General features: G+C 44.8%; 1 protein-coding gene across 1 annotated transcript in view; it reads left to right on the plus strand.

The window, feature by feature from the left end:
• Window positions 1-17,141: 17,141 nt before the first annotated feature.
• The window catches only part of SMG1 (SMG1 nonsense mediated mRNA decay associated PI3K related kinase), a gene marked incomplete at its 5' end in the record, with an annotated part of 98,913 nt that continues 97,604 nt past the window's right edge, over window positions 17,142-18,450 (plus strand). The window contains one exon of the mRNA XM_080912416.1: window positions 17,142-17,269. Within this exon, the coding sequence (XP_080768542.1) occupies window positions 17,184-17,269 (86 nt within the window). The remainder of the gene's footprint in view (window positions 17,270-18,450) is intronic.

Here is an 18,450-nt window from a genome sequence, read left to right on the forward strand (position 1 = left end):
CGGACAGGTCTTCTTATTCCACATCCTTGCTACCATGAGCTGCCATTTATTTTATTGATCTTGGCCATTCTGTCAGGTATAAGATGAAACCTCAGAGTACTTTTAGTGTGCATTTCTCTGATGACGAAGGATGTTGGATGTTTCCAGTATTTCTCAGCCACGTGAGTCTCCTCTACTGAGAATTCTCTATTTAGATGTGAACCCCATTAAAATTTTTTAAAGATTTATTTATTTATTATATATGAGTACACTGTAGCTGTCTTCAGACACACCAGAAGAGGGCATCTGATCTCATTACAGATGGTTGTGAGCTGGGATTTGAACTCAGGAGCTCTGGGAGCTCTGGAAGAGCAGCCAGTGCTCTTAACTGCTGAGTCATCTCTCCAACCCAAGGTTTTTTTTTTTTTTTTTTTTTGACATCCAGGTTTTGTTGCTCCTTTTGTTTAGTTCTTTTTATATTTTAGATTTTAGCCCTCTATTGGATGCATAGTTGGTAAAAATCTTTTCCCATTCTCTAGGTGGCTGTTCTCCCCCAGTGACAGTTCCTTTGCTGTGCAGAAGCTTATCAGTTTCGTGGGGTCCCACTTATTAATTGTCGCTTGTAGGACCTGTGTTATTGGTGTTCTGTTCAGAAAGGCTTTTCCTGTGCCAATGAGTTCAAAACTATTTTTCACTTTCTCTTTTAGGTTCAAGGTAACTTGGGGTAGTTTTCTGCAGGGTGATAAATATGGATCTATTTGCATTTTTTATATGCTGTCATCCAGGTTGATTAACACCATTTGTTGAAGACGCTGTCTTTGTTTTTCCAGTGTGCATTTCTGATTTATTAATAAAAAATAATCAGTGTCCACAGGTGTACGAACTCATGTCTGGGTCTTCAGTTCTACTCTGTTGATCAGGGTATCTGCTATTTTTAGGTTTTGCTGTTTTTATTATTATGTCTCTTAGTACAATTTGAGATTGGCCTAGATAGAGTTTTTTGTTGCTGTAGTGAAACACCACGAGTAAAAGCAAGTTGGGAAAAAAAATAGTTTATCTGGTCTATACTTTCACATCACTGTTCGTCATTGAAAAAGGTCAGGACAGGAACTCAAAGACAGCAGGAACCCGGGGGCAGAAGCTGACTCGGAGGCCATGGAGGGATGCTGCTTACTGGCTTGCTTCACATGGCTGTCAATCTGCTTTCTTACAGAACTCACCAGCCCGGGAGTGGCACTACCCACAATGGGCTGGGCCCTCTCCCATCAATCACTAATGAGGAAAATGCCCAGCAGGTTTGCCAGCCAGATCAACGGAGGCATTTTCTCAACTGAGGTTCCCTTCATTCAGATGACTACAGTTTGTGTTAAGTTGACATAAATCCAGCCAAGCACAGAGATGGTAGCACCTCCAGCAGTTCGTTGGCTTCCTAAGTGGGAGTTTTGCTTCTTTTCTGGTTGTTGTTGTGTATATTTGCATATGAAGGTGAAAACTGTCCTTTTAAGTTCTGTGAAAAATTATGTGTTAGGTCTCAAACCTGGGGTCAAATGGCTAACTAAAGTTCCTCTTTTAACATATCAAAGCTGACCTGGCTACCAGGTTCTCCCTGCATCCCTTAGTCCTATCTATTATAGGGTATGGCTGGCATACCCCATACCCTACCCTAAACTTCTCCAGCTCTGGGGCTGCCGTTCCCCAGCTGCCCTTCCCTATAGAATCCAGCCATGTTGGTTACCTGGTCCTTCTTTTTGTCTACCCTTTACTCTTCTGGTCTCTTGACTCTCCCTTTTCCCCCTCACATGACTCATTCTGGAATCTCCCAGATGTTCCTGCCTCTGGTTATGCTCTCCCACAGATCTACAATAAACTTTCTCCTCTACCATGCTTAGGAACAGTCATGGCTTTCTTTCTTTCTTTCTTTCTTTCTTTCTTTCTTTCTTTCTTTCTTTCTTTCTTTCTTTCTTTCCTTCCTTCCTTCCTTCAGTGTATTGTCAGTGGTTCTTGCTGCAAACAGGAAAATGTGGATCTCACGTTACAATTAGTTTTCAAGATGGAGGCAGCGAGACATCATACCAGAGCTCAGGTCTTTCTAAAACATCAAATGGGACCACACAAGCCACACATTTATGAACCTCCCTGATGACAAGAAGTACTCCTTGAAACTGCACAGCGGGTGAACACAGGTGCTCTGGGCACTGTGAGTAGCAGCTGCTCATTCAGTGGGGTGTACTCATGGGTTTTCACCCCAATGACTGCGACTTTTTTTTTTTTTTTTTTTGGCCTATGTACGTCTTACAACTCACTCTCTCTTCCTTTCTTTTGATGCTAGGAAGCAAACACATGGCCTCATGTAGGCAAGTGCTCTACCACTGCAGCCCAGCCCCTCCTCAGTTTTGTAACAGTCTTTATCTTTGCCATCTGTTACATAGCAAATGTGCAATATAACTCTTGGCTTCTGTTCCCCTTTGCTACCCACTGCTGGGTTAAAACACCATGACCAAACACAACTTGGAGAGGAGGATGTATTTAGTTTATAGGTTAATAGTCCACCGTGGAGGGAAGTCAGGGCAGGAATTCGAGCAGAGATGATGGAGGAATGCTGCTTATTGGCTTGCTCTCCATGGCTTGTCCAGCCTGCGTTATTATACAACTCAGGACAGGGTGGAATGAACCACCTTAGGCTGATCCCACCCAGATCAATCATCAAGAAAATGCCAGGTGCTGGAGAGATGGCTCAGTGGTTAACTGCTCTTCCAGGGGTCCTGAGTTCAATTCCCAGCAACCCCATAGTGGCTCACAACCATCTGTAATGTCCTCTTCTGGTGTGTCTGAAGACAGCAACAGTGTACTCATATAACATAAAGAAAGAAAGGAAAAGAAAGAAAGGAAGAAAGGAATAGCAAAAGGAAAGAAAAGAAAATGCCCACAGGATCCCCAAAAGCCATCAAATAGAGGCAATTTTCCAGTTTAGGTTCTCTCTTCCAAGATGACCCTGGCCTATGTCAAGGCGGTAAAACACAAGCTAGGACAGCTTCCTTTAAAGTTCTGTTAATATGTTGTACTTTTTATTTTTTGCTTCGTTAAAAAAAGATTTATATATATATTTTTTTTCCTTTATTAGATATTTTTTATTTATATCAAATGTTATCCCCTTCCCTAGTTTTCCCTCCAAAAACCCCCTATCCCATTCCCCCTCCCATTCCTTCAATGAGGGTGCTCAAGATTTATACTTTTAAACTGTGTGCAGTGTGTGTGTGTGTGTGTGTGTGTGTGTGGTGTGTGTGTGTATGTGTGTAGTTATGGGCTTTCGAGTACAGATACTTACAGACACCTGAAGTTAGAGTTACAGGTGGGTGTGTGTCACCTGAGGTCAGTGCTGGGAACTGACCTCAAGTCCTCTGTGTGAGCAGCAGTTACTCTTAACCTCTGAGCTGTCTCTCTAGCCCCTTTGTTTGTCTGTTTGAGAAAGGGTCTTCCTGTGCAGCCCAGGCAGCTTAGAACACTCATCTGTCTTAGCCTCCTAAGTGCTGAGGAATAGTTTCATGTAACCCTGCTGCCATGTGAGTAACTGCATGTATATGGACACACACATATTTATATCTACCCTTTGCTTGTTCAGCAGACACATGATGTTAATGCATGTTTTCTTTACAGCGCCCACTTAATGTTCTGATACCACTTGGACAATATGAAGTACAAAGGGAAACCTTCGGTACTCTGAAAGTACAGGAGTTTCTACTGCAGTGGATGCTCCTTCCCCCCATAGCCCCCCCATGTTCCCACATCCCCAGTTCTGCAAAATCACCTTCTCCAACCATCACAGAACTGAAGGAAGAAGCAGACCAGGAGCTGACCAGTCAAGGTCTTTGCTCTGTGGCCCGAGTGCTAATAAGAATTTGTTCAGGGCTGGGGGTGTACCTTAGTATGTGCAAGGTCCTGTCAGCACCAAATAAGCCTATAAATAATATAAATACAAATACAAGAGACTTTAATGATTCATACCTCTTAAGACGGAGAATCTGGGGTTAGGAGCTGTCATTGAAATGTTAAAAATGCAAACAAAGAGTTGTGTGGAAATGCTGGCTCAAGAGCCTGCTCTCCCAAAAGTGAAGTTTTGAGTCCAGAGACAATTTTAATCTGCCGAGAAACTCACAGAAGCTTCTAGGAGCTGAGGGCCGAGGTTATAGCTTGAATCTAACCCCTCCCCCTCCCATCCTCTTGGTCGGGTTAAAAAAAAAAAAAAAAAAGGCAAAACAAAACAAGAACAAACAATGGCCTTGAGGTAAATGGCTCATTGTGATGCTCGTTGGCACACAGCAGCACGGTGGTCCTCAGCTTGTGGGCCACGACCACTTGGGGATCGCATATCAGACATTTACATTACAATTCTTACCACGAGCAGAATTGCAGCTACAGAGTAGCCATGAAATAATTTTATGGCTGGGGCACTGTAACCTGAGGAACTGTAATCAAGGGCTGCAGCAGCGGGAAGGTTGAGGCCACTGAGCACACTAGGATGACTCTTCTGTGGCTCTCCTCAGATCTCTCCCCACTCCCTATCCTAAATTTCCCTAGCTCATGGGCTTCTCTTCCTCCATCTTTTCTCATTCTGATTGAACCCCGCCATTTTGGCCATGTGCTCTTTTGGCTCCTTCTCTCTTGCCCCTTCCCACCCTTCCCTTGGTCTCCTTCGCCCACACTCTATACTCTTCCTCTCTGCCTATTGCTCTCCCTGCTATTGGGGCTCTTTCTCTCAAGGCCCGATTCAGTCTCTAGTCATGTTTAGTCTACTACTTTATCTCCCTGCTGCGGGCTCTTCCAGATGCCTCTGGCTGTGTTCTCATATCTACAACCATACCTAGAACCGGTCGTGTTCTCACTTTATATATCTTGCCAAAACACCCCACTTAATACACTCATGTTTTAAGCACCCTTAGCTGGTGGCATTGTTTTGGGAGGCTCTGGAACCTTACAGAAGTGAGGCCTAGCTGGGTAGTGGTCGCACATGCTATAATCTCAGCACTTGGGAGACAAAGGAGATCTGAGGCCAGCCTGCTCTACAGCTCGACAGGACAGCTGGACATAGAGAAACACTGTCTCAAAAAACAAGACAAAAAACCCCAATCCAAACTGAACAAAAATAACAACAACAACCACAAAAGGAATGACCCTCTTGCCAAAAGGAAGGGGCTGGAAAGATAGCTCAGTGGTTAAGAACACAGGCATGCTTGTGAATTACAGGATGTTTGAATGTGTTTCTAGTTAGGGCGGGCTCAACCCTAAACACACATCTTTAATTCCCTCTGGCTAGAACACAGACACGCCCTTAGTACTCACCTGTAATCCCATACAATGAAGGTAAAGTTAGTGAAGGAAGCACTCATGTTTGAAAGTGTTGTCTAATTGGATGGCAGGAAAAGTGACAAATCAGAGAGAGATTTGGCAGACTAGGATATGCCCAGCTCTCACAGGAGGAGAGGGGAAGGGGAGCTGCTCTAGGGAGAGACGGACAGAACAGGAGGAGGCGGTACAGAGCAGGAACACAGCAGAGGTCGTGGAGAGCAGTGCGGTAGAGTTGAGAGGGAGAGTGGAGCAGAGCAGGGAGAGGAGGCAGTGTTACCAGAGGGTTTACAGAGAGAGACTGAAGAGAGAACAAGCTAGACACAGGTAAAGACAGAAGGAGAATGAGGAGCAAGGAGATTAGAAAAGACTGTTAGAGGCCAAGAGAAAACCCAGATGGAATCAATCATCTGGGAGAGGAGTTTGAGCCAGAACAGCTGAGTTAAACCAGCCAGCTAGAAATCAGAAAGAACTAGGAGAGGTGAGCTTATTCATCAGCAAGTCAGAGAGGCTGAAAACATTCCAGGCCTAGATTAGATTGTATGGAAGCTTAGAAACTGCCAGGACTAGGCCTTGGTTAGCAGATAAAGCCAGTAAGCCTCCTAGACAGCAATTACAACAGGAAAATACAACTGACTTTCACACGCATGGTTTCACACAGGCAAAATATTGTGTGTGGAACATTCTAGATTTAAATCATAGCACCCCAAGTGTCCTAGCATAAGCAGTCAGCAAAGTGGAATTGCTTTTTATAGACTGTTATTGTATCCAGATATTTTTAAATGATCTATTTTATTCTTAGTTATGTGTGTATGTGTGTGTGTGGGGTATGTGTATATGTGAGTACATGTGCACATGGACACCATAGGGGGCCACCAGATCCCTTGGAAGATAATGCTCTAGATGGTTGTGAGCCAATAAATATAGGTGTTGGGAGTTGAACTTGGGCCCACAGCAAACACAGTATACCTTCAAGGCTGAGCTGTGTCCCCAGGACCTGCATTCAGGACTTGTATAAACTACATAGGCCCATCCAGGTTGGAAAGGGTAGGCATCTTTACTCAGCCTATTATTTAAATGTTAATTTCATCCAGAGCCACCTTGAAGATATCCTAGCATCCTGTCTTACCAAATATCTGGGCCTCCTGTGTCCTAGTAAAGTTAACATGTTGAATCAACAGTCACAATGTTGTCCTTTCAGCCTTTTCCCTGCCTGTACACATAGGTGTTGACTTTGACAGCACACATAGGGGCTGACTTTGACAGCATGTATACTAAGACTAGAGAGATGCAGCTGTGCATCTATTTGCCTACAGCAATGTTATTATATATATATATATATATATATATATATATATATATATATATATATATACATATATATATATATATGTACTGGCTGGTTTTGTGTCAATTTGACACAAGCTAGAGTCATCACAGAGAAAGGAGCCTCAGTTGGGGAAATGCCTCCATGAGATCCAGCTGTAAGGCATTTTCTCAACTAGTGATCAAGGGGGGAGGGCCCAGCCCATGTGGTACCATCTCTGAGCTGGTAGACCTAGGTTTTAGAAGAAAGCTGAGCAAGCCATGGGAAGCAAGCCAGTAAGCAACATCCTTCCATGGCCTCTGCATCAGCTCCTGCTTCCTGACCTGCTTGAGTTCCAGTCCTGACTTCCTTTGGTGATAACTAGCAATATGGAAGTGTCAGCTGAATAAACCCTTTTCTCCCTAACTTGCTTCTTGGTCATGATGTCTGTGCAGGAATAGAAACCCTGACTAAGACAATATGTGTGTGTGTGTGTGTGTGTGTGTGTGTGTGTGTGTGTGTATGTGTATATAGATATGTATATCTATCTATCTATCTATCTATCTATCTATATATATATATATATATATATATTACTATAACTAAGTGTTCCACACCCTAAATCTTTTTCTCTCTTTTCTGCCCATCTGTACTTCTTTTACTGGGAGGGGTAGCACATGTGCCATTTGGCTTGTATGAAAGCCAGAGGATAACCTGCAGAAGTGGGCTCTTTACTTTCACTATGTGGGTCCATGGGAGAGAACTCAGGACATCAGGCTTGGCAGCAAGCCCCTTTACCGTTGGAGACATCTCACCAGCTCCACATTTCTTTTCTTTTTCTTATAAAACATTGTTTATTTTATGTGTATGAATGTTTTGCCTTCATCTATGTATGTATAGCACATGCTTGCCTGGTGGCCCACAGAGGTGAGAGAAGGGGTGAGATACCCTGGAACTGGAGTTATGGATGTAAGGGCTGGGAACTGAACCTGGATCCTTTGCCATAGCAAAGCCCATTTTAACTACTGAGCCATTTCTCCAGCCTCTTATAGACTCTAGGCAAGAATACCTTTCCAATCTATTATGCATAGATCCTCCTCAAACTTTGATTCCTCAAAAGCAATTATAACCCCCCCCCCCATTTCTCTGTCCTCCTTTGGAGTTAAGGTCTCACTCTGTAGCCAGCATAGAACTCTACAGAGATCCCCCTGCCTCTGCCCTCCACCCCCTAGAGTGCTGGGATTAAAGGCTTATGCCGCTCTGACAATCTTAGTTTTTTGTTCCTTTTCTTTTTCTCCCTCTTCCTCCTCTTCCTTCTTCTTGCAGTGTTAGGGTGGATTTCATGGTTCAAATATGCCACAAGGACTTTATCACTGTGCCTTCTCCCAGTTTACCATTGATTCTTTAGCTCAGTAGTTATAGTAGGTGCCTGAGTTACAGTCAGTGGCAGAGCCCATACTTAACATTCAGCCAAGTGCTTTACCTCCTAATAGAAAAAGAATTATTATTATTTTTCTTAATGCCCTGCAGGGGGTTTTTAGGCAGGAGGTTTTTGGGTACCAGATAACTTGAAATTCTATCACTCATTAGCTGGGTGACTGGACCAAGTTACTCAAGTTTCTGAGGGCAGTTTCTTCCTATGTAAAAGAGGGAATTTGATTCCATTTAATTCCAGTGAGAAATCAATATAGTAACAATTTGTAGTAGGTGGCCCTTGTTATTTTAATAAAATACCACAAAAGGTAGTGCCGGTTTTCAAAGCAGGTGGCAGGGGGTCAGCCTGTCACTAGTGTACCTCCTGTATTGGTGTTTTCCTGGAGCAAATGCTTCCTCAATGCTTGCTGTATTCAGAGACTGGACCATTCTTTCTCTGCAATTCTATTATTTTCATATTCCTGCTTCTCTTCCCTGAGGTGATGTAATACCCAGCCATCTGCTGCTCCCTCATCTAAAAGCCACTGCAAACCACGCTTTTCTGCAAACCTCTTCCAGGACCCTGCAGGAAGCATTCCCCCGGAGGCAGCATCCTGGGCATAGTCCAAACCCCATGCTCAGTAGTGTGACCTTCAAACCATTTCCCACAAAAGACTATGCAGAACAAGCTCTCTTTTGGCCTGGGATGAAGGAATCATATTAGTTAGGGCACACATAGTCATCCATTGGAGAGGCTAACTGGTCACGGTACAGCAAGAAGCTTGAGGAAGATATATTCACTCCTCCCCGACTTAGTGACTTAGTGAGCTTGTATGATAAGGAGTTCTACTTTGACAATTGATTTCTTTTAAAAATCCAGGCTACTCAAACAATAGGTTGATTGTTGGCTAAAATAAATCATGTGGGCATAGGTCAATTTGAAGAGTCCCTTGCCTGGTGTGCAGCAGGATTTGGGTTTGGTCTCCTGAACTGAATAAAACAAACATGATGATTTGCTCATGCAATCCTAACATCCAGGGAGCAGAGCAGGAAAACACAAAGTTCAAGGTCACCCTTAGCTATGTAACCAACTGAAGCCAGCCTGAGCTTCCTGCGACACTGTCTCCATCTTTAAATGGATTTCCTGGTTTGCTTGCTTATTTGTTTACTGATCCAGGGTTTCCATCTGTATCCTTGGCTGTCTTGGAACTCGATCTGTAGTTCCTTGGATTCACAGAGATCTACTTGCCTCTGCTCCCGAGTGTTGGAATTAAAGGCATGAGCCCTTAAGTCTGACTCAATTTAAAAAAAATAATAAAAGAAGAAATGATAGTTATGTGGGTTAAGCCTAGCTATCTCACCCTCTGTAAGCCTCTACTCAATCAGAAAGTAGGAATAAATGGAGCAGCTGGTTTTGAGGAGTCAGCAGACAATAAACTGTGTATAAAGCCACAGCATCTCACTATCAGTGGTTAATCCAAGGAAATATTACCCAGTGTTATTATCCAAGCACCCACACTCTACTTCCTTCCCTTTTTACTTCTTAGCCTCTGCTACACTCTTTCTTTCTCTTCCATCTGGTGCTGTTGTACATTCTCACCCTCGGAGAGCTGCTGGAATTGGTGAGGACAAGGCACCTCAGGACAGGCCATGGGAACCCCCACATGTAAGGAGAAAAGTCCTCCTCTGACCTCTCCCTGAACCCTCACCAGAAACAAAGATTGCTTGAGCATGCTTGCACGCATGTACAGCCCTGGATTAAAGCTGGGGAAGAAACGGAACACACTTGCATACATACAAGCTAGAGAAACAGGAGACACAGGGCACCTTTGAAAAACATCGGGTGATAGCTGCATGAACAATAAATAGGAGCCGCCGCCAAAAAACATTAGTTACATAAATTGCATCTCACATATATCTTGATGCTAGTTTAATAATGAGAAGACAGGAGGTAGTTTTATTAGCGCCTATATGTTATCCACGTATAGTGGTACCTTCCTGCAACTCTAGCACTGAGGAGGCTAAGACAAGACAAGCCCAAATTCAAGGCCAGTTTGGGCTGTTCAGGAAGAACTCTCAAGAAGAGAGGAGAGGAGGAGGAGAAGAATCAGGAGGAGCAAAAGGATAAGACGAAAGAAGAGGAGGAGGAGTAAAGGAGGAGGAAGAGAAAGAAAAGGAGGAAAGTTTCTGTAGCTAAGGGCAACCAGGGGAAACCACCTCTCCACATTTCTTATAAGTTGCACACAATGTCACATGGGTGTCTTCTTGTGTTATTTGTTTGGAGAACAGAAAGGTGACCAGCCACAGCACGTCTTGTGCCCTGATTTACTGGAACTTGGCCTCTGTTGCACACTGAGGCAGTCTGGGTGGAGGTTTCAAATGTGTCATGAGGCTTCCCAGCCAAATTCCTCCTGTACCAACTTGAAAACTCACTATAAAAATAGCTCTTACTGAGGCAGTCTGACCTGTGACAAAGGCTTCCTAGCTTGGAACAGAACAAGAAAGCTGCTGTTTTCTATCACCGCCACTCCCTTCTCTCTCTCTCTCTCTCTCTCTCTCTCTCTCTCTCTCTCTCTCTCTCTCTCTCTCATACACACACACACACACACACACACACACACCTGCACACTTCTATGGCATGAATTTGTCTTATATTGTGTTTTAAAATCATCCTTAAAAACAAAAATTAAAGCCATCATCCTTAGACAGGAGTCTCCTGTTTGAGAATGAATTTCCTTAGTTCTTGGTGTGTAGCTGGGGTTAATCCTGGGCCAGGTGGATGGTTTAAAAAAGCAAAAGGGAGGGCTTCTTTCTGTTTGCTCATGGGATGGCTGGACATCCTGGTCAGGCATTTGGAAGACTTCCAGGAAAGTCATGATGAGTAAGTAAGTTTGGCTTGGTTTATGTTCAATTCTTGACTTCAAGGCTTTTCAAAAGATAAGGAAAGATCTAGGAACTTCCTTTTTAAGGTTACAAATGTCTAAAATTTTAAGGAATTTTTATGGGTAAAATAAAAATAAAGATAAAATTAGAGGCTGGGCAAGGCCCTGGATTCCATCCCAGGTCAACCAAACAGTAGATTTAAGAAAGAGTAAATAGGCTGGGCAGTGGTAGCGCACATCTTAATAAATCTCAGCACTCAGGAGGCAAAGGCAGGCAGATCTCAAGTTCTAGGCCAGCCTGGTCTACAGAGTGAGTTCCAGGAGAGGCAGGGCTGCTAAACCCTACCTCTAAAAACAAACAAACAAACAAACAAACAAACAAACAGGCTGGTACCCAAGGTTTCATACATGAAAGGCAAGTTCTCTACTGCTGAGTTACATTCACAAACTCTGTGTTGTGTTTTGTTTATTCATTGCTTAAAGGGAAACTATAACCATAACACACTGTATTTATCTGTTTACTAGGCAGTGATCTCATTTATATGTGAATACATGTCCCTTATAGGTGTGTGAACAGTAAAATCCAGACTCCCTTCTTGCTCTGTATCTTCAGGGCCTAGTGTGTAAGCTCATTTGGCAACATCAAAGGTCGAAACCTGAGGCCTCTGTCACATGTGAGGTTGGGGCCAAGTGTGCCTGCAGTCCTGTCTCTGCTCATCTCTGCCTGGCCCTGTCTGCTCTGGCTGGGTGACCTTGACCAAGCAGTTAGGCTTCTCCTGACACCACAGTCCTAGTCAGTAATTTCTCATTGGCACCCACCTCGTAGTGTGGTATAGACAACTCCTATAGCATTGTTCATTTGGCTCAGGGGGAGGCACAGTAAATGCTCAATAAATATTAGTGCTAGTCACTCACTATTATTAAAGCCAAGACTCAATGCTTTGGCCAAAGTTCACTCAATTGGTCTGTACTGCTTACTGCCCCACCCTTAGAGTGTTCATTCTTTGTTAAGTCAACACATATTCCTCATTATGTTAGCTGATTCTTTCCTTCTGTCATGTAAGCTCTAGGAATCTAACTTAGATCATCATGGTCTGTGGCCAACATCTTTACCCACTGATCCTAATAGCCTTTTATTCTACCTCTGTGACTAGTAGTCAGCAATGGGAAAACAAGGCACACATAACCTACCTAACCTTAGCTCTTCACTATAGGTAAATATATATATATATATTCATATTTGATAAATATATAGTCATATTTGCTGTTTTTAAAAAGACTTATTTATTATATGTGAATACACTGTAGCTGTCTTCAGACACACCAGAAGAGGGCATTGAGTCTTATTACAGATGGCTGTGAGCCACCATGTGGTTGCTGAGAATTGAACTCAGGACCTCGGGAAGAGCAGTCAGTGCTTTTAACCACTCTGCCATCTCACCAGCCCCATATTTGCTATTAAGAGATCATCCTGATTAATCCCAGCACTCAAGAGGCCTCAAGGCACGTTGTTCTCTGTGCATTTGAGGTCAGCTTGATCTACATAGTGTGTTTCAGGACAGACAGAACTATGAAATGGAGACCCTTTCACAAAACAAAACAACAAAAGAAGTCACGTGGAGGTCTGGGAAGGTAGTACATGCCTGTCTGTAATCACAGCACTGGGGTGTAGAGGTGGGATGAGCGTAGCTGGAGGGCCAGGAATTCAAGGTTCTCTGTGCTACATACAATGCTACATAGAAGATGAGTTTGAGACCAGGATACTTGGGTTTCAGGAGACTTTTTCAAAGAGAGGGAAAGAGAAGATTGGAGGGAGGGACAGAGAGAGAGAGAGAGAGAGAGAGAGAGAGAGAGAGAGAGAGAGAGAGAATGAAACTAAGGGCTGGAGATACAGAACAGCAAAACACAAGTGATTAGCCCTGCACAAGGCTCAGGGTTCATGCTCAGCTCCACACATATTTGGGGTGGGGGTGGGGGGATGCTGACATAATGAATGGCTAATACCTATAGTCCTAGCACTTAGGAAGCAGAAACAAAGGGTTACTGCATGTTCAAAGCCACCCTGCTCTGCACAGAAAGTTTCAGGCCAGGTACACCTAGCAAGACACTGTCTCAAGGAGGAATCAAGTCCAGGAATCAAGTCCTGCCATCTGGCTTACAGGACTAGCACCTTGACCTGATGAGATGCAAAGCCTGCCCTCCAGATGAGTATTGTTCAACTCCTGGTTCTACGTTTTAGGTAATTTCCACCCTCTCCCCATGTCTTGGGTGTTTACTGAGGGACACATATCTTGCTGGGTACCTGAGACAGATAGGGTAGGGTGGGGACATGTGTGGCCTTGGCTTTCACAAAGCAGGATCCTTAGGGACAAGCAGATAATACATGTGCAAAGAAACCTAACACTTGCAGATGGTGACAAGGACTACCAAAGAAGTCAGTAGGGAGTATGGCTTGTGAAATTTTTCTTAAAAGTATAAGTTTCTGTTTATTCTTCTATTAATTGATTTGGGGCTCTAATAATTGACACATTTATGTTCATCGTTTGCATTAATGACTTAAGGAAGACAAAGAGATTAATTAGATGAATTAGCCACTTCTTAATGGCTTAAAATGAGAAAGACAGGATCAATTCATCTGGAGCATAAAAAGCAAGGACTCTGATTAAAAAAAACTAGGGACATACTATGAGATCTTGGGTTTGATCCCTAGTAATGTAAAAAATTGGTTCAGCATGAACCAAATAAAACTCTGAAAAAAACAAGCAAGCAAGCAAGCAAACAAACAGACACATTGTGAGGGAAACAATATAAAAACCAGAACTTAGAATTGAGGAATGGCATCGGGCGAAAAATACCCGCAGCCAGATTGAGAGCTGGTCTAGCAGGGTGGGAGAGGGGACATAAACAAACTGGAGGACTTCAGTCAGATCGTGTGATAGGTCCCGCACTTAGTGCTTTTTCCCTGAGCTTCTTGAGTTCTGGGCTCTGATGGCTGTCCTATTGTCAAATTCTTAGTAGGTACTTCATCAATTTTGCTAAATTTCGACTAAAAGAACAAATTGCGATTAGATGATATATTAGAATATACTAAGGAGTGGGGCTGGAGAGATGGCTCAGCAGTTAAGAATATGTACTTTCCCTCTTCAAGATTATATATATATATATATATATATATATATTTTTTTTTTTTTTTCTCATTATGTCTTATTATGTAGTCCTGGCTGGCCTGGATAGACGCAAACTCACAGAGATTTCCCTGCCTCTGCCTCTGAGTCCGGGGCTTAAAGGTGTACTTTACCACACAGGGCTCAAGAACATACATTGCTCTTACAGATGACCTGAGTTTGGTTCCCAGCGCCCATACTAACTGGCTCCAAACTGGGTATAACTCCAATTCCAGGAGATTCGATCTCTTTTGTACTAGTAGGGTAGCTATATTTGTATGTGTTACTCTTCATTCCCATAATTAAAAATAAAATAAACAATTTTATGTGTTTATAATTGCTTTTTTAAAAAAATGATTTGTCATTTTAAAAAAAATATTTATTCATTTTATGTAGACACACCAGAAGAGGGCACAAGGTCACATTGTAGATGGTTGTGAGCCACCATGTGACTGCTGAGAATTGAATTCAGGACCTCAGAAGAGCAGTTGGTGCTCTTAACCACTGAGCTAACCTCTCCAGCCCCTATAATTGCTTCTGTAATTAAACACACAAGTAACAAAACAAGAATACCTTTTTTAAAAAATCTTATTTAATGTATGTAAGTGCACTGTTGTTAGCTGCCACATGGTTGCTAGGATTTGAACTCAGGACCTCTAGAAGAGCAGTCAGTGCTCTTAACCACTTAGTCATCTCTCCAGCCCACAAGAATACCTTTTTAAAACCAAGCATGACAGGCACATGCCTGTAAACCCAGCACTCAAGAGGTTGATGCAGGAGAGTTGTGAGATGAAGCCCAGCTGTGCTTTTTAACTTATGCACCTGGTGGGACCCTTCTTCTTATCCTCTCTTCAGTGAGAAGTAAAAGATTATTTGAGGGTGCCTGGAGCAATGTTAACATTGAAACAATCTTACTGAAGTAACTATCATGATTTTATAGTGCTAGGGATTGAACAGGAGGCCTCAAACATGGTAGGTGACTAAAATGTGGCAACATATTTATTTATTTATTTTACAGTGACCAGGCCTGGGTCTGGCCAATTCCTTGTGGGAATTTCTATGTTGAGTCAAAGATCATATTTTTCAGATTTCCCTCTTCTGCAATGATGGGCAACATGGGTGGCAGGAAGAGAAAAAAACTCATTTGAATATCCTTTGGAATTGCAGGATTCTTCTTTAGTGAGGGGTTTGCGGGCATGCTTGAGAATCAGACAGTGGAAAATGTTAGAGTACACTTATAGAGAAATAGCGCCTCAGAATTAAGTACTTTTAGTAATAATTTTCTTTTTTGGGGAATTGGGTAGGTAGCCCAGCTCATGGAGCCCAGGTTGGCCTGGAACTTACTAAGTAGCTGAAGGTGAGCCCGAACAACTTCTAGCTTCCATTTCCTGAATGCTGGGGTTATAGACTGTCATGCTGCATGGGGTGTTTGGGATGGAACCCAGTGATTCGTGCTTGCTATTTCGAGCCTTCTACTTTCTGAGCCATGTCCTTGGTAACAATTTTGAATTACTTCAGTAATGTGTATATACTTCTTGTAATGCAAAACATTGGATAGCCAAAAAACTTTATCCATGGAAAAGGTTTAAATACTTGCTTGATGTGTATCTTGACTATTTTTAAGGATGAGCCTGCAGCTAGGGAGATAGCTCAGTTGTTAAAAGAGCTTGCCTTGCAAACAAGAGAAGCCACCTGAAAAAAGCCAGAGATGGTGTAAACGCTGGTTTGTAAAATCAGAGTTGAGGAAACAGACAGGCTCTCCGGCTAGCCAGAGAGATCTTGCCTCAAAATACAAGGTAGCTGGAGGCTTAAGAGCAACAGCTGAGGTTGTTCTCTGGACTCCACCTGAGGACATTTACATAATGTGCCCAATGCTTTATCTAATTCTTTCAGGAGTGTGTGGGTAACGGGCCTCTTTACTACTAGAAGGAACCAGAGGATTACAGAGCACACCGTTCACGTGGCGGGAAGCAAGGGTTGTTTTTCACATTTGGAAAACTGTATTAGGACTGCATGACATTTCAGGTGGGAGTTGAAAAGGTGTAGCTTTTGCTTCCCCTTCCTCGAATTTCCTATTCTGACTTTTTCCCTGAGAGGACAGCAGGCCGGTTGATGCACGTGCGTGCCAAGGGCACGTCTGTGAGCGCCCATCAGCGCTCAAGGGCACGCCCACCTCCCGTCCTCCATTGGACGCCTGTTCACACCTGACTGCGGGTCCTCCGAGTCTAAGGGATGGTGTGTGTGGACCCGGGGTGGAGATCCCCTCTCCCATGATGCCCCGCGGCGGAGCCACAGGGCTCTCCACCACCCACACACAGAGCCGCAACCCAGGACGCCCAGGGAGGTTTGCTCGGGTCCCTGCCCTCTAGTATTTCTTGCCTTCTCCCTAAGGCCCCGCCCCTTTTGGCTTCGCGAACCGACCTCGCCTAGAAGCCTGCCTAGGCTCTCGAGACTCTGGTGCTTCTGGAGCAGGTCCCGCCTTCTGTCTTCCGCCCCTCCCCTCTCCAGGTTCAGCAGTCACAGACCCCGCCCCAACAAGTCCTGCCCTTCTTCCCTAGGCTTGGGGCACGCCGGCACCGCCCCTACTAGATGACCCTACCCCTGTCATAAGCCCCGCCTCTAGTCCATATTCTGTGACCAATAGCCCCGCCTTTCACCCGAGCCCCGCCCCTCTCCAGGATCCTAGGGCGCCGGCACCGCCCCTCGCTCCCAGCATGCCGTGCGGCAGCGGCGGCGCGGCGGGCGGAGCCGGGAGGCGGGGAAGCCGTGGCCGTGTGAGCGTGAGGAGCCGCCGCCACCGCCTCCTCGCTGTCCTCGTCCTCCTGGGCCCCAGCGTCGCGGGCCGCGCGCTGCCCTGGAAGAGACGTCGCCTCGCCTGCCTCCGCCTCCCCCTCGCCGCGCCGCTCCCGCCTCCTGCTCCTGCGTTGCGGGCTCCAGCGGAACCCGGAACGGCCGTCCGCCTCCCCCGCCCTCCGCCGCCCCCTCCGCGGCTTCCTCCTCTGCCCCGGGCCAGATCTCAGTGTCGGCGGCGGCCGGTTCAGGCGGCGACTCGCGCTTCTTCGGGCGGCGGCGCTTGGCCATGTCGTGTCGGGGAAGGTAATGAGCCGCAGAGCCCCGGGGTCTCGGCTGAGCAGCGGCGGCGGCGGCACCAAGTACCCGCGGAGCTGGAATGACTGGCAACCCAGGTGGGTGACCGCGTCGAGCCTCGCCTGGAGCTGGCCGAGGCCTAGGCCCGCGGGACTTAGAGGCGCGGCCTAGGCCCGCGGTCCCTGGAGCCGGGCGCGGCTTCCTGGGTGCCCTCCCGGCCTGGCCCGGCAGGAAAGCCGCGGGCAGCCGAGGCCTCTGCCGGGCTGTCCGCCTCAGCCGATGGCTGGAGCATTGGCTCCGAGCTTGGGTGGAGAACGTCCCGCTGCCGTCTACCTCCGAGTGGAGATTTCAGGTCCAGGAACCCTCCTTGTTACCCATTAACTTCCTCCGCTCCTCGTCCAGTCCTCACGCCAAAGACCACCTTAACTCTGCGCCCTTCTGGACTCCCACGTGTTAATGTATTTTAAAAGCTCCGAACTCCTACCGAGGCCTTCCTCTGACTTTAGACAGGACGTTAGTCGACCAAAAGATTAGATTGTGAGACTGTGAATGGAATCGACCCAATCTGGCACTGGGGCATTTTTAGTTTTCCCCAGCTACATAAATAGTTTTTCTGGTGAACAGCAATTTCCCTGAACACTTTGGAGTGAATTTGGATTCTCAGTAGAGTAATTTCCTTTTGCATGGAAGAGTTGGGATCTGGTTGGATTTAAAATATTAAGAGCATTAACACGAAAGAAAAGTTATTTCTAGTCAGCTCTTTCTGATAATGAGCTGGTTATACTTAATGTAGGTTCCCATTCTTAATTTGCTCAGTAAAGGCTGCAGGTATTCAGAGACTACTTAAGCTTTAACACAGTGCCTAGAACTTCCTAAATATATAAAACCTGTGTTTCAGTAGAACTTAATGCATTCTGTGAAGTATACTCCTTTTTTCAGAAATTGGCCACGCGAATGGAAAGCACACAGTTTTTGGTGTTGGTCTTGCTTTCTAGTAGATCCTCCTAATTTCAGAACAGTTTGGACGTGGAGGGTATTATGAGAAGTTAGTGAGACATTTTAAGAGTTGGTAGAGAAATTAAAATGCTCTTTGGCTAATAGGGGTACACTTAACTTTGTTTAACGTGCATTCCTAAACATTGTGTCTCTTGAGAACTGATGTTTGTGACTAAGTGATTTTAAAAACGAATGCTTCAGTCTAGAATTTGAAGTAGTTATAAAGGATGTTTGCAAAATCATTGCTTTGATTTGCCTTGCAGGAAGGTCTGTGCTGTGCGTT

The sequence above is a fragment of the Micromys minutus genome, assembly GCF_963924665.1.
Source record: "Micromys minutus genome assembly, chromosome: 2".
Lineage (NCBI taxonomy): Eukaryota > Metazoa > Chordata > Mammalia > Rodentia > Muridae > Micromys > Micromys minutus.